The sequence below is a fragment of the Conger conger genome, chromosome 2, assembly GCF_963514075.1.
Source record: "Conger conger chromosome 2, fConCon1.1, whole genome shotgun sequence".
In the NCBI taxonomy this organism is placed as follows: Eukaryota; Metazoa; Chordata; class Actinopteri; order Anguilliformes; family Congridae; genus Conger; species Conger conger.
Window position 1 is genome coordinate 17,721,730 of NC_083761.1, and position 16,880 is coordinate 17,738,609.

The 16,880-nt window shown below is 43.4% G+C and overlaps 1 protein-coding gene across 1 annotated transcript in view; it reads left to right on the forward strand.

Moving 5' to 3' along the window:
- The window catches only part of dock1 (dedicator of cytokinesis 1), a 254,821-nt gene that overhangs the window by 57,992 nt on the left and 179,949 nt on the right, over positions 1 to 16,880 (forward strand). The window contains exons 19-24 of the mRNA XM_061225326.1: positions 1,579 to 1,676; positions 5,529 to 5,618; positions 7,978 to 8,078; positions 9,426 to 9,554; positions 12,337 to 12,445; positions 16,524 to 16,594. Coding sequence (XP_061081310.1) covers positions 1,579 to 1,676; positions 5,529 to 5,618; positions 7,978 to 8,078; positions 9,426 to 9,554; positions 12,337 to 12,445; positions 16,524 to 16,594 — 598 coding nt within the window. The remainder of the gene's footprint in view (positions 1 to 1,578; positions 1,677 to 5,528; positions 5,619 to 7,977; positions 8,079 to 9,425; positions 9,555 to 12,336; positions 12,446 to 16,523; positions 16,595 to 16,880) is intronic.

The following is a 16,880-nucleotide window of genomic DNA, read 5'->3' on the forward strand; positions in this document are numbered from 1 at the left end:
CACAAACAGATCTACAAAACAGGATGAGCAGTTTACATTTTGCTAAGTAGTACCTAAAAGAGTTCTGGAGTAATTCTCAAGTGTGCAGATGCATCTCATCTGCTAAATTTCAATCAAATGCCTCCAACTCATTGGATGGTGCTTCATCCTACAGCAAGGCAATGATCCCAAACATACACCAGTGCTCTCTTTCATTTCAATGATGACACAGCTAACAGTACTGTGTTGTTGCAAACCCTTTGTTCCAATGGTCAAGAATCAAGATTAGCTTCTGAAAGCTTTCTCATACCTGCGTTAAGGAAGCAAGTTAATACACCTGACTAATCAGAAGCAGCCAACTGTCCCATTACGTTTGGTCCCCTCAAATGGGGGGGGGGGGGGTGAAATTCCTACATGGATGACCCAATATGGCTGTAAGTACCATCAAATAACAGGTGACAGTCCGCACTTCAACCTGCTTTTCATGTTTAACCTTATGTTTAATTTCAAATCCAATGTGCTGGAGTACAGAGCCGAAAGAACATAAATTGTGCCTCTGTCCAGATACTCCATGGACTGCATGTGTGTGTGGTTTGAAAGGCTGTGTCCCTGCGGGGGAGGCGTGATGCTTTCCCTGGCCCATCCCCCGTTCCCGTTTTGATTTACTGGAAGTAGTTTACCGAGGGAAACCGAACGGAGCGTCCCACTCAAAACACACTTGCGCTCTCCCAGATTAAAATGTTGTGGGATGGAGACGCAATCCATTTTGTCTTTGAGGTTGACGGCGGTGAGACCGCCGCGCATACGGCCTTGTGGTTTGAATAAATCAAAGCCTCTTCTCCGCCTCCCCTGGGAACACCATTTGAATACATCCAGGGAAGTTCTCCTCTTTCCCAATACAGGCGTGATTGATGCACTCGCGTCCGTAATTTGAAGTGGCTTCATAAATTATGGGAATATTTTTATTTATTTATTTATTTTCTTTTTTTGTGAAGGGCAGCCATGCTAACTTAAAGTAATTTAAGATTGTATATCACAGGCCAAGGTGCAAATGTGAGAACTTATAAATTACCTGATGAATGCGCTGAAGCTGAAACGGTAACCAACCTCGACCTGCGGTAAAACTGATTTTGACATCTGTGGTGCCCTCGTTCCTTCCCAGTAAATCTATGACAAGTGAGAGATCATCTTCATGTCACCCCCCCCCTAACACACAGACACACACCCCTAGGTCTAAATGCACTAGTTGAGGAGAAGAATGTATTAACTGTCACTATCCGTCCCATTTGGTCTAGCTCTGTCCAGTCTTATACTTTTGCTTTCGGGTTCTATCCAGTCTGGCAGCAGACCCATTGCAGTTAAAGTGCATCATCTTAGTTCATGCAATTTATTTAGTCCTGGGGTTCAGAACAGTCTTGTCTGGTCAGTTTTTGCAGTTGGTTTTACAGTACATAATCCTGTCTGTTACTGCCCAGTCTTGTCCAGTGCGCACAGACCAAGGACACATTGCAGATGAACTTCATCGAGGTAACTCTGTCATCTGTTTCCCTCCCCTCATGCCTGGTTGCGGTGCTGTCTGGTTGCGGTCCGGTCTGGCAGTGGACCTGCTCGGGCTGCTGAAATGGCGCTCCAACACCAGCCTGTTGCAGCAGAACCTCAGGCAGCTGATGAATGTGGATGGCGGTGAGGTGGTGAAGGTGAGTGTTCCGTGCCAAAAAGAAAAATCTCCCAGCCTCAGCCTCCCCGTTCCCTGGCGCTGAATGAATCACCTCACAAATTTGGACGTATTTTATTTTTTCGGTTCTCAAAAGGGCAAAAATGGAACCGCGATTACCATAAAATTACCTGCAGTCGGAATGTGAATTGGACAGTGTACCAGTTGGATATATGAAAGAATTTCAGTGAGACGGTATGAGAATATGAAATAAAATCTTTTGATCTTTCACTGGCATGGGAAGGAAGGAAGGAAGTACCAAGGCAGGTCACAGAGATTGGCATACACTGAAGCCACTGCTTTCAAAAATAGCCTTAAACCAGACGTGTCTTTTTCACCTCTCTTACTGGTGCTGGGGTAAAGCTGTGTTCCAATTTGTACCTCTTAATAGCGATAGCCATGAGTGTCATTGTGTCTCTCATTCCTCATTCGGAGTGCCCTGTGCCCGATTATCAAAGGACACCGCCTGACCCTTCTGTGCATTCAGTGTTTACCGTGGGTCAGCGCTGATGCTACGGCTGTTTAGCCTCTCCTTAACGTCTTTACTTTAGCTCTGCTAAATTACCTGCAGTGAAATGCATCGCCGTGCTATTTGTTTTAGTCAGTTTTCACTCCGAAACGAGTGTTCAATTATTCAGCAGGTAATATGCCATTTATTTCTTTGATCTTTTAAAAAATGTAAAAGTGTTTAATCTCTGTTTTTGTTTAAATAGTTTTTTTGACTTTACTGTTCCTTAGCCGTAAATTAGGTATAGTCTCTGCCTTTTTTCACCGCTGGCTCGATCTCATTTCATTTTCTTACCGTTTGAGCAGTTGCATATGGAAAAGCATTGATCTGCATAAATTCCTTATTTCATCCCTTACACGATTATGGAGTACTTGTCAGCCTTTAGGCCATATCATTTGTAAGGCTGCATAACTGTTATGCTAAATGACAAAATGACAATTTCTACCTTTCTTCATTATTCTAATGCCAGTCCCCTCTGGCAAATACTCTGATTGAAGAGTGATTTATTCCTGTGTTCTGGAAGTCTTGTTTCCTCAAGAATGTGATGGATCTCGTCTTCCCGTGATGAAGGATTGTTCAGGATACCTCACCTGAACCTTTCCTGTCCTACATGTCTGCGGAACACGCCTCGCATAGACAACTCATATCTTACATTAATATTTGAAGTAATTTTTTACAGAAGCAGTCGGCTCCACAATCAGTGTCGCCAAGCTCAATTTTCATCACGTCTGCTTAAACCGAAAGGGCCTTTCTCCATTTTTCATGCCCTTTTTCTTTAGCTCAGAGCAGCTAAATGTGTCATCATTCACCTGGAGGCAGCCCAATGGGAGCGTGCCTCATCACTCTTGTGACCTCTAAGACCACGCAGCCTGCCAATTTGGCCAATCACGGCGTACCGCCTATGGCAGAGGTGACCACTGACAGAAACGCTCTATACCAGTGCTACTCAACTCCACATCCTGCGGGCCGCCGTGTCCGCTGGTTTTAGCTTCAACCGTACACGACACCACCTTATTTTACTAATGACTTCCTGTCTGAACCAGTGAGGTAAAATGGGTGACAACTGGTTGGAGCAAGTACCTGTGGTCACTGCGGCCCCCAGGATGTGGAGTTGAGGAGCACTGCTCTATGTGGCCCTTTAGGGACCACAACCATCCATGGGCCCCACAAAAAAAGATGCTTTAACCCTTTCAGTTTCAAGCCCAATATGAAGTGGCTCTGCCCAAATCACAAGGAGTTTTGGCTTTGGTTGAGAAAGTTGAGTAGGGTATTAATAGGGGCTCAATAGTATAGCTGTCATTTTGATTGGTTGAAAAGGTATGAGGTCGAGAGTGCCATAAGGGATTTTACAGTAGTTATGCTTCAGTGCCATATGGCACTCTGATGACTGAAAGGGTTTGATTATTATTATTATTTTTCATTACATTACATTATTGGCATTTTGCTGACACTCTTATCCAGAGCGACGTACAGTTCGTACTAAGCAGGAGACAATCCTCCCCTGGAGCAATGCAGGGTTAAGGGCCTTGCTCAAGAGCGCAACAGCTGTGTGGATCTCTGTGCGGATCGGGGATCGAACCACCGACCTTGCCCAGTCCCAGTCATGTACCATAACCACTACACTACAGGCCGTTCAGTGCATTGTGCGATATTCACAGGGTGCGATACTAGTGTTCTTGGGCCGGTCCACGATCGCTAACTCTGGGTGCTAGCCAGCCGACCCGCTGAAACATCGCGTGATTTTCCTCTCAGACGAGGTGGCGAGAGAGCCACGCATCCCAAGTGTCCGTGATGGAGAGCTCAGAGCCTGGTGTCTCCGGCTCGAGACCCAGCCATGAGGCATCTGCGTGTAGCCTCTCCCATCCGTCAGCACTGTACCGCCTGCAGCAGCTGCACTGCTCAAAACTCACAGGGCTAATCGCAAGTGGCAGCGAGCATGATCACCATTCAGGCCCCGGTCTCGGTTACAGCTCCGCACAGCTCAGTCATGGAGCCAGCGTCTGTAAACATGCGGCCATTCCGCTGGGCTGAACAGCAGAGAGAGAAGTCCTCTGGTGAGGAACTGCTGCAGTCAGCGTGTGGGTATTTTCATGCTTACATGAAAAATGTATGTAAAAGTCTTTTTTTTTTTTTTTTCTGAGCTGAGCTGCTTTTACAAAATTGTTATTTGTTTTTATGCCAGTTGTTCATTTTTTCATGAGTCATAGGTTACCCTTACCCACAAACTGCATACAGTGTTACTCAGCTCTTTTGTTGGTTTCTTATCTTGTCACAAGATACTTAATCATAATGAAACACCTTTATTTGTGATCTATGTTCACAACCGATTCTTGCCAATGAGTAGTACTGTATGTATTATATCACAAATATAAAATGTGCATATTCACATCTAAACCCTATAGTTCACTATTCCAGTGGTGCTGCTGTCCAGCTATGCGTTCATCCCCACCCCAAAACAAATATCACAGTAATCATAATCAAACTTGATACCGTGTACTGAATAATATAAAAAAGTAGTTTGGCAAGTGGCAAGTGGACTGCACCAAAATGGCCGCCATTTTCCAGCACTACACACTCTGAATGGTGTGATATTTCTGAATTATTTGACATGCAGTCTGCATGCTTGACAATTATTTCTAAGACTTGACTATATTGTGCAGTATTATCAGTTATGCCATAAGGCTCAAGTGTCCTCTTTCTGTTATTGGTCCTGTCTCTGGCTTTTTCAGTCTTTCTTGCTGAAAGTCCGTCATTTTTACTTATCAGTAACCTCCCCCAGCACAAACTCATTCATCTAACAGTTAGCATGCTCATCAGTCATGAATGGAAGAGGTGTGCGATCTGCTGGTCATGGCTGTTGGGTCCTGGCCAAACTAAGCTATGCCACATTTGCAGAATGCTACAGTCTCCTGCAGATATGTATAGTGCATTCATTTTACAAAATAATTTCTTATATTAACAGTATGCACGGTCTGTTGGCCACTGTTCAGAAATGTGCCAGCTCTAAATCTAGTTTGTTACCTTACCTTGCCTGCAGCATACGGTTCAGAAACGCACTCCAAAAGGTTGATTGTTATGATTCCTTTTGTAAACGACAGAGTATATTAAAATCGAGGCGAGCAGTACTCTGCAGTAAAAAATGGGTATCATTTCTTATTCAGTTATTGACAAATGAAAAAGAAAATCAGGAAATAGCAGGGAATGTTGCACAAGCAACATGCTGTCACAAGCAGTTTGCAATAGAAATGAGAGATTGACTTCCCTGAAATTCAGTATGGGCTGTATGTCCTCTTGCATTTTTGACGTGCATAATTCCTCTGTTTCTAGTTTCTACAAGATACCCTGGACGCACTCTTTAACATCATGATGGAGAACTCTGACAGCGACACGTTCGACACACTTGTGTTTGACGCTCTGGTAAGAGGTTTTTCGTAGACATAATTAGTCTCTTTCATCTCCTTGGAGACTTGTACACATATTTGAAATGTAAACCCAGCGTTTAGATATGGCTTTTTTTGGGAGGTAAGTGGTTATTCCATAGTACAGGGGTGGCCCTGGTCCTGGAGAGCGGCAGGGTGTGCTGGCTTCAATTGTTACTCAGCATCAATTAAAGCAGATGATTACCTAGTTAACTCACCTCACCTGTTACTTGGGTCTGAATTGGTTGCTGATTTTTGGGTGAAAACAAAAGCCAGATCACCCTGTGGCTCTCCAGAACCAGGGTTGGCCTCTCCTTCCATAGTATATAAACTTATGCACATGCACATACAGTATTTGCTATATTTATTCCATCCATAATTTGTGTTTTTTTTTGCATTAAATGTGAACAAATACAATTGCCATGGGTGATGAGGAGAGTTGAAATGATGAAATTGTGAAAGACCTGTGGCAGGCAGGCTGTTGCAGAAATCTGCTTGGCCGAGGATAGCGATGTCAGATAATCAGTGCCCTCTCCTAACCTGTAGAAATGGTTTGAAAACAACTAAAATAAAGTGAAATGGAATTTTCCGGCAATATGGATAGTAATGCATATGAAGTCAGAATTTTTTATTTTACAATATAAAAAAATGTGTGCATTTACACTGAAGAAATACCAGGAATGTGGCAAAAACAAGCTGTTTGTGTGCTTGCTGTGTGAGGGAATTTTTTAATTATTTTAAAATCCCATTTATTGGGGAATTCTTCAAGAACATAATTTGTAGAATTTAAATGAAAAACAAACCCGGTAACCCCAGTTCCCCAAGACCCAACCACCAAATCAGAACGTAAGCACTAAGGTTGCCCCATCGCTGGGGTCTATTGAGCACAAAACAGTCCCTAGTCCCCACACTTCCACAAAACATGCTGACGTGCTGTTGTCCACCAGCCTATAGTAAGCATGTTGAATCCTGATGTAAGCAGCCAGCATCCTCGCCATCATATTTTTGCCATCCACTGACCCCTGTCCCAAGATTAATGGGGGAGAGAGGGGAAGAAAGAGAAAGAAGAAAAAAATAAGAGCGAGAGAGCAACAGAGAGCCAGAGGGAAAGCGAGAAAAACGGAGAGAAATGTTTACTGGCGATGCTTGCTTCCAGTCTCCAACTTTGGCCACTTCCTGCTCTGTTCCTTCCTCCCCACTGATCCGGGCCCACAGAGCAGGGATATCTTTTGTGCGACGGATATGGCATGCTATGCTTTTGTGCATTTCTATGCGTGTGTGCGTGTGTGCGTGTGTGCGTGTGTGTGTGTGTGTGTGTGTGTGTGTGTGTGTGTGTGTGTGTGTGTGTTTGTGGAAAAATAAGTTGTTTATGAATAGTTACTGTGTAGTGATTATTGCTCGTCAAGGCTGAACAGAACAGCTTTGGCTGCCCTTGGAACCCTCCCTCTCCCATTCAGCTTCCTGTTTATGCTAAGGATGCTTGTCTGTAATTTAAAAAAACCAAGCTAGAATGGTTTCCTCTGTCTTCTCATTTCATCCAGCACGTACAGTATATATATATATATATATATATATATATATATATATATATATATATATATTTGTGTTTTTCCAGCTTTCTGATCTCCTCTTGACACCGATTATGATCACATTCCAGACAAATCTGTTCTTTTTGTTTTTATATCTCTCTTAATTTTTGTCTTATGGTTAAAATTCTTATTCTATTGCTAGTTAACCAGCCCCTATCTACAGTGCTGTACCACATCTTAGCATGAAACACACTGTTTATCTCGAGGGTCTATACTGAATCGTTTCAGCGCAACCATAGTTGTATTAATCACTTCATCAGTTCAGCTGAGTGTGTAATTTTGGATAAATGCAAGTCCGTAGAAGAGAATCACATGGCTTCATTTAAAGCTTGGATAAGTCAGTGCCCATGGAGTTCCTCCATTAATCATTTTACACGCATAATTGACATATTGATGCGACTAAGCTCAAGAGATATTCTGTATACAAGGATCTCGTAGGATTCTGAATTCTACCAGTGTCGCATTTGTTGCATCGTGAGTCACATAGAGTAGAAACAGATATCGTTTTCTCTGGCGGTGCAGTTGTGCTATTATCGGCATGGTCCAGGCTGCTATTCACTCACATTTGCAGTCTATTTTTGCTGGTCCTGTGCATTTCCTATAAACACGGCCCCTATATCAGCTACTTTGCCGTCTCTCAGTGCATTGCAATTACGTTGTGGTTGTCATATCTCCTAGTCTCCCCATTAAAACATGAATCATTTTTTGGGTTCTCTGTTCTGTTCTGTGACGGTCGGGGGATCCAGTTAACACTCCCTCCTTTGACAGGTGTACATAATTGGACTCATCGCCGACAGGAAGTTTCAGCACTTCAATCCCGTCCTTGAAACCTACATTCGGAAGCATTTCAGCGCCACCTTGGCTTACATGTAAGTGCTATTGTTAGAGCCAGGGAAAACGCTCATCTCAAATGCATGCCTCTCAAGTGTGTGCATTTTTTTCATGAGGGACATCCATCTGTAATGGTCTACCTACTCTTACTGAATTTGCAGTCTCAATATCCTTAAACTCTATCCTTAGAGGTTTTAGGGGATATTGCTTTTGCGTATTTGTCTTGCTTTGTTTTTCTGATGTTGTACAATTGTGCATGTACTGCATTTAATTAATCTGAAAGCCTTATTGGAGAAAGTACTCCTTGTTCTTTTGTAACTGTGCAATATGCAAATTGAACCTCGGCAGCCAGAGTCATTGAAAGTGAGGCTTTTAAATCTGACTGGAGAATGAAAGTTTTGAACATGGAACTTTGTAATTTTCTGAGAAGATGCACAACTCCACACCCCCACCCCCCCCTTACCATTTTATCAAGTGGGCCCTTGTGAAACCAGTGAAAATAGGCTTGCACATTGCACAAACTGTGCCTGTGTGACCTTAGCTAGAAAGCAATCAGAAACCATTTTCTCATTAACTATGGACTGGGGAGCCAAAGTAGCAACTAGTGAAAGGAAGAGGTGGGCGATAGACATTAGCAATAAGCAATGAGTAATAAGCAATAAGTTTCAGTCTAGAGAAACTCCGTTCTTCATTTTTTCCCTCTGTCTGACTCATGGCATTCAGTTTCTGGTTGAAAAGCTGAAATTAGGAGTTCCGGTTAAGCAGTATCCGGTCATGCAAGGACAGAAGCCTCAATGTCGAGTATAAATACCTCACAATCTTGGTTTCTCGCATGAATCTCTGGAGTCCAAGGGTTTTTTAGCAAACCAGTAAGGTTGAATTTGAGGGTGAGATGAAAGGCCTATCTCCAGTCCTGTCCCTGGCCCTGTCTCCATGGAACTTGGCTTCTCCTGGAAGAGATGCTGTAACTCAAATCAGCTTGGCAGCAAAAATAATAATGTTGTCTGTTATCTAGCCTGATTCTTACTGTGTTATACTACAGCAGCAAAGGTCCAGCAACCCTGAGGTTGTGTGTCAGAGTTTTCTCTGAGGTTTCTTGGTTATTATGTCTTGGTCTATATATGCAGAGAATGAATGGTAATACAAGGACTACAGTACCTCAATCCTATAGTAATGAACCCCTTTTGTGTAGTTTAAATGGAGCAAAATACAGAAGATCTCTGACAAGCCAGGATTATTGTTAATTTGAATGAAAGGAAAATTCTGATGGTGCCCCCTAGTGGCCATTATGGTCCTCACATCGCTTGTAGGCTGGGGGGATAGCTTTGCTTATGCTGCAGTATTGTAATGCAGTTTTCTTTTTTCCTCTCTCTCTCTCTCTCCAGGAAGCTGACAAAAGTGCTCAAGAACTATGTGGAAAATGCAGAGAAGCTGACTGATTCACTCTTGAAAGCCATGAAAGCTCTGGAGTACATATTTAAGTTCATCGTCCGGTCTAGGGTGCTCTTCAACCAGTGAGTACTGTGACCTTCCACTGTACCTCAGTCTCCTCCATAAGACTGATATTACCACCATACATTTCTGAGCAGTAGTTTATTCCTAGGGCAGCCTTAAGAAACATAGTAACGTAATTCACTTAAATTTTATTTTGTATTGTGCTCTTTCCAGAAACGGTCAGAAACGCACTTTACAGAGTAACAGAAGAGCAAACATCAAGCTTGAACTCCTAAATAGCTAGCCCAGTAGGGAGAAAAACCCCTCAAAGTTGACAGAGAACCTGAGACTTGAGCTGTGACATCAGCTCTTATTGGCTTTCTTCCATTTTCTCTTTCTTCTCGTAACTTTTAACAGGGTGATTATGATTTAAGGTACATTTTTTTGAGTGTGCCATTAAAATGGATATGCGGGTTGAATGGTGCACTGCTCCTATGACATGGCGTGTCCTGCCTTTTCTTTGTAGTCTATCCGGGGAGTCGTGGGCTAATTAACTTTGGGCTATTTCTGTAATCACTCATTACCTGAGTGGTCATTTCAATCGCACACGAATATGCAGCTTTATGGCTTAACAGGGAGTAATGAGAACCCTGTGAGGCAGGTCGTTCAAAGGTTTTGTATAGTTCGGCTGCAATTAAATGTTCCAGGTGTGGCTTTGCAGTCAGTAATTAGTTTTTAATTGATTTGTGTTCAGGTTAGCTTGGAGGTTGAAGCCTGAAACGGCTTTTGCAGACTTTTCTGAATAAGGACATTTTTAAAAGGATATCAAATGATTGGATTTAATTAATAATTCAGTTTTATTAAAGTCAATGTGGGATTATTTGTACTTCACATCCTTTTCCTGCCTCCAGAATAGATTATAAAAATTATGATTGTTGCAAAGACTTTGTGATTCATGGCTTATTCAGGATATTTCTTCTGTATGTGGCTGATAAGTATTTATCATAAAACAAATATCCATATGTCAGTCTAACCTAACCTAACCTAGTCTTTTATCGTTTATGTTCAGTTTATCTCACTAAGTCTGTTGAATGCCTTTTTTATTTTTTTATTTATGGTCCTGAAAATGTTGACAACTGATAGGGAAATGTGACTTATGTATTTTCATAGCTTCAAAATAGCTCCAGCTTGGTGCTGGCTAGTTGCACTGCAGTGGTCTCTGCAGGGGCTGAGGCTGTCGAGCGAGCCAGGCGGTGGAGTTTGGGGGAAGCCTCAAGGCTTCAAAGAGAACACGGTTCTCTTGTCTGCGAGTGACGTCTCGAATCTCAAGGCCTCCATAAGCCTCCAACAGAGAGTAGCCTTCACCTTGTAAGACAGGAATCCTGTCAGGTGATAACACCGGTGCAATAGCAGCCGCTGCGTGCGAAATGGATGTGAAAATGTTGTGATAGGGGGAGAGCCTAGAAGCGCTGTCACTTCATCTCCGGAGGTGAAAAATAGCTGGATGAGCTCAATCAATACCTGTTCTCGGTATAATCTGGAGTTGTCGTGCAAGTGGAGAGAGGGAGGGAGGGAGGGAGGGAGAGAGAGGGTGAGCGAGAGAAAAAGGGATGGAGGAAGGGAGGAAGAGAGAGACAGAGCTAAGAAGGAGAGGGTGTGAGGGAGGGAGGGTGGGAGAGAGCAGTAGAGCGAGAAAGGTTAAAACGGGTCAGTTAGTTGGTATTACTCAGTCAACACTTTTTTTTTTTGAGGGGGGTTGATAATTTTCGCTTGGATTGTTTTGTAGCTCTTTTTCTAAACTGGGTTTTATGTGTTGGAGAGGGCCAGCGTTGGGCACTCATGCACTCTGTAATAAGTGGGAAGTGCTCTCCGGGTGCTCCGTGATCATTACTCTGCGGCTGATGTGCTGACTCTGCATATTCTGGCCCAGTGCAGAGGAGGGGGGGGGGGGGGGGGGCAGGGCAAAGTGAGATTGAAGCAGCAGACGCTGCGTCACTATTGAAGCCGGGAGAGACGGTGTAATCCTGACTGCTGGTTTCCAGCAGACCAGAGGTAACCCACTCTGTCTCCAACGAAGGGTTTCCTTGCTGGGAAGTATGACACTGTTAGGCCTAATTGTGTTTGGCACGAACACGTTTAATTGTTTCGGAGAAAATGAAAAGAGCTCTGCAAATTGCGTTACGCCGATCGGTGCGGTTACGCTAATGTTGTGTGCCAGATCCATCATATTAGCGAATCCCATTACATTTATTAATTTATCAGAACAAATAACGTTGGCGAGGTTTGGCCCTTTTCTCAGACCCGGCAAACGAATGCCTTGCGTTCCGCCTCGGACTGTGTTTAATCTGGTGCGCCCAAGATTTCCCAGCCTCCGTGAATTCACAGTTCGAAAAGGATCCTGCCGGCTCAGCGGCCCTTTAGCATGCATGCTTATATCAGAGCTGTTCCTTTGGGTCAGGTGTCGCAGCTTATTTCCTGTTCAATGGAGCTTTCTCCCAGTGCTAATTCAGGGGCTTGTGGTGGAGTGTTGGCTCAGGCCTCCTCCGGACCACTGTCTCTTCGAATAAATGTTTTTATTTTTGTCGTTTCGGTATTCCACAAAGCAGGGGTCCCAGCTCATTGATTCTAATTGGGGGGAGAAGGAAACAAATCGATAAACACTCAACCGAGCGACAGTGGGACAAGCTCCGATTTGCAGTCGGGCACGCCGAAGGCATACTGGCCCATACGCATTGATTTGATGAGGCAGGGGGGAGATTGATATAGTTTATTTTTCATTCCTTGAAGTCGTGTTTACTCTAGCTTTTATTCTGTGGGTTTCTGGGAACTGTAGTTCAGGTCACCACTTCTTCCTTTCCTCAGGCTGTACGAGAACAAGGGAGAGGCCGAATTTGTGGAATCCCTGAGGAACCTCTTTACCTCCTTCAACGACATGATGAACGGCCACTCAGACAACACCACCGGGGTGAAGGTATGTCGTCGAGTGCACTCATCTCAGTCCATAAAAAAACACCCCGGTCCGCCATTACCCATAAATCCTTGGGAAGGTCACGCATGGCCACCTGTACTCCATATGAGGGCACTGAGATTGATTGTATGACATTTCCACCTCTTTATTTAATGCCAGTTCAACCATTATTGTGTGCTGCGTTGAATAATTCAAAGCATGTTTACATAGGCGAATTGCACACAATAAAAATCCAATGCCCCAGTCCTGCACTGCGGTCACTAAGTGTGTTGAATACTTCAGAAGGTTAAACGGAGGGTCCTGGCTAACTGTGGTAATTAAAAATCACATCCATTATTAATATTTAGTGGTGTCGACCCTGATGTCCTGGCTCCTTATATCTGGCCATTGGGGAGTGGGGGGGACGTGTTAAATTAAAATGAAGAAATATTTTCCCTTGGTGACAGTATTTTGGTCACAGTTAATCTTTTTTTTCCCCATACGTGTGTTTCGTTTGTTTCTCGTGCAATGTTCTCCTGTTGATTCTGTCACTGTCGGTGCGTTTCATAGTGTTTCACCTCTCTCCCTCTACCTTCTGGTTTCCAGTTCAATTCTAAATTTTTGTATGTGTTCCTTCTACCCTCACGCCTCTCCTTTCATCTCCTCCTGACACCTCTTCCTCTGTGACCGGGGGCTCCTGTTCTTTAGCTCCTCTTGAAGGTATTTCCACCCTTTTCTCTTCCTCCTCTCCTCTCTTCTCCTCCCCTCCCCCTTTTTCCGTGCCTGCGAGCTGTGCCGTTTCACTCAGGTGGCTATTTCGTCCTGTGCTTCACCAATCCCCAACCCCCCCCCCCCCCTTTCAAAAAAGGACAAACGGGGTTAAACAGATGGAAAAGGCTTTGTGAAAATTAGGAGGCAGTTTGCTGTGTAATTGGGTTTGTTATTAGCCAAACTGTCAGTAAATTAAAAATTGATCTTGGGGAACCGGTTGGAAAGCCAAATCTTCCCGCTAAGCCTCGTGGCGGCAGCTGCGTCTCAGCGAAAGCTCTGTCGCTTCGCCAGAACCCTGACGAGGCCGTCTGGAGACCCTCCACTCCCCCCCGCTGCGTCCCCTGTGGGGGACCTGCAGGGGTCGTGGGCTACAGCCTCAGGGCTTCTAATTGCGACGACACAAAGCCTCGAGCCCTGTATCGCAGTGGAGCTAACCGCTAGGCTAGGGCTTGGCAGGAGTCTGTGAACAGTGGCGGGGTCTTGCGTATGAATTCAGCCAGGGGAATTGGCCGGGTCCGTTGAAACTGATAGATGAAGCACTGAGTTCAAGGAAGATTTATAATGGTATAAAGTTAATGTGTTGGTGCTTTACCGGGGCATTAGTTGCCTTTTAAGGGGAGGTGATTTTCAGATGTCTTTCAAGACAATAGAGTTGGTCCATCTATGGTATCTGGTGCTGCGTTCGTGTAAACAATGTTTTTGTTCAGGTTCGGTTCTTGACTGCTCTGATTGTGGTGGCACTTACGGATTTTAGGGGGCCAAATTTTTGTTCAGGACACAGTGGGCTGTCTCTCAATTTGTCTCCATTTGTACTCCAGCACATTGAATTTCAAACAAACCGATGAATACGAGGTTACAATGTGTACTATGAGTTCTGATTTGAAGGTATTTGCATCCATATAGGGTGATCTCTGAAGGCACTGCAGTACAGTATAGAAAATATGAATATGCCATGCAGATGTGATTTTATTGTCTCTGCTTCAAGCTTAATTGCGTTGTAAATTATGTGCACTTCAAGCTAGGTGCAACGTCCGATGAGTAATTGCCTCTGTCTAAAGTCACTTAAAGATGACATATATGAACAACTATAATAAAAATAATGAACAACGCTCAAGCATTTAATATATATGTAGTGGCTCCATATGTGTTTGCGGTAATGTGGAGAGGTGGATTCGAGTGTAGCCTTGCTATTCTAGACTGGAGCGATTGCTTATAATGAATGACTGGCTATGAATCATCTTTGAAAATTCGCCTCATTTTTGGCAGATTGCACCAAACTTGAGTTTCATCAATCAAAAAATAAAAAATAAAGCCACTCTTGTGCTCACCTGTGCACAGTACTGACATTATTCACCCTCTGTCGCGCTTTCCTGGCAGGACTTCATGCTAAGTTGTTTTCGGGGGTAAATGTTATTCATTATTGCTCTCAGGAGATGGTGTATCTCTTGAGGAGTGCATCTCAACAGCAAACGGAGCTTCCATTTGCCTCCAACTCCGGTTGTCACTCAAACATAAGCAGACTAGGAAATTTCAGTACTTGCACTTTTCCAAATCTCATAAAGTAGTTATACAGCTCCTATTTTTTGCTCCAAAAACAAAATACACTAGCAATTTCCATAAATATTTAAAAGGTAATGGGACCGTTTTATATTGACATGTTGTGCTCTTACAGTAAATAGTTTGTGACATCTAATGAATCCATGTTTTTAGTTATTTAGGTGTGAAATTCACATTTGCCAATTCAACACATTAAGGTACACAGCGCTGCTGTACTAATGTGGGCATAAGTCTTGATGAGTCATTGAGTGTATCTTTGTGACAGGCCTGTAATTTGGGCCTTTCAGGTCTTTATAACGGTACTAATAACTGGCGGCTGCTCACATTTTCAACACTTTGAGAGCCGTCGTTTGGGTTGCTGGTGACCCGATGGTGCCGGGGTTCAGACCATTAATCAGAATTACGGACCTGCGACTGTGAGTTCAGAGAACAGGAAGCGGTCGAAACTCAAATTCAGCTCCTCTGAGCGTGAGTTAAAGGACAGCGAGGACTCCGCCTTTTCCAGCCGATCGTTCTTTAATCAGCCGCCGCTAATCAAGGCCTAGATTCTGGACATCATTAACCGCCAGGAAGATTGCACACACTGCTCTCCTGCATTCTGAAAGCGTCTTCATTGCAGTGGACGTGCTCAATAGCGTAAAGTGGATCGGTGCAGCTAACAGCTCAATGAAATATGAACGGACATTCCTTACCCAACTGCCCGACCCAACTTCATAAACATGAAGAAAGAAGCCCGCACGGGTGTTCATCTGTCCTGACGTTAGAAAAGACAGACAGACAAACAAACATACAAAAACTGGTTGAATTATATCAGTAAGCGATTGGTGCCCTGGAGCCAATTGCCTCTCATTACAAAAGGGCACATTTTAATTTGACCAGTTGCTGATGTCCTGATGACTTTGTTATTGGACATTTTTGGCATCACTGCAATGCGTCTTAATGAATGAGTGGAGGTTGTCGAATTGACATTCTGATCCCTCACTCTGTGCTGATTCATCTAGGAGTGTCACAAAACCCAGGTCGTAAAATAGATAACCGACCGAACACCACTTTGTACATTGATTTTGGGGGTCTTTCATCTCAAGGAAAGCAAGTGTTCTTAAGGAATAAATCCACTCCTTGTAGAATAACCGGTATCTTTAGATTCTCAAGTTTCACAGTGACTGGCCATTAACCTGTTGCCCAGGCTGTGTCGATATCCGCGAGTGCAGGTGAAGGTATTTCCAGGAAATCCAAAATGGTTCCAAAAAGTTCCCTCATCACCAGCTTGTTTACATTGAGCTTCTTTTAAATTAAAACTGCTTTAGCCTTTCATTTGTAGGGAAAATAAATAAATTAGAAGAATGTTTCAAACCCTAATACGTCGTGTTCCTTGTTTTTTTTTTTTTGCTGCATGGAAATGTGAACTATACATTTAACTGCAGATCTAACTAGAATCTCACAAAGTAGGATGTCCCTGTGGTGGTGGGTCAAAATTGAACGCTTCATCAGATTTTTTCTTTCGTATGTAAAAAAACTTTATTTAAAATTGTATTTAATTAAACTTATTTACAGACTTTGGATTGGATTTCTGCCATAGGAATAGTTTTATCAAAACATGCCTCTGTGGTGCATTCTGTTTCTGAGACATCCATTTTCTTTAACATTTGAGTACATCAGATATTTTACTCATCCGGACCATCCTTTGTATAAAAATGGTTGTAATCTGTTGAAGCCCTTTGCTAAAAATGGATTCAAACTATGCAGCATTTTAACACTGTTTTTCTGCCACCAGGGTGCAGCGCTGAAATACGTCCCCACTATCGTCAATGATGTCAAACTGGTCTTCGAACCAAAGGAGCTCAGGTAATTTTCGAGAATTTTTTATTATCACTTGTAATCTGTAATAAAAACAAAACAATAGTAGCAGTCATTTGGATTGGTTGAAAAGGCAAAAGGTGGAGAGTGCCATATGGCACTCTTGGGATTTTACGGTAGTTGCGTTTGAGTGCCATAATGACACTCTTGGGACTGAACGGGTTAAGACTATTTCCTTGGCAATACAGTGAATGTGTGAATGTTGATTTTAACCGCGGGAACTTTTGACCTTGCGTCAGCCCTCTCTCCTCCCTGTGCACGATTGGAGAGGGCG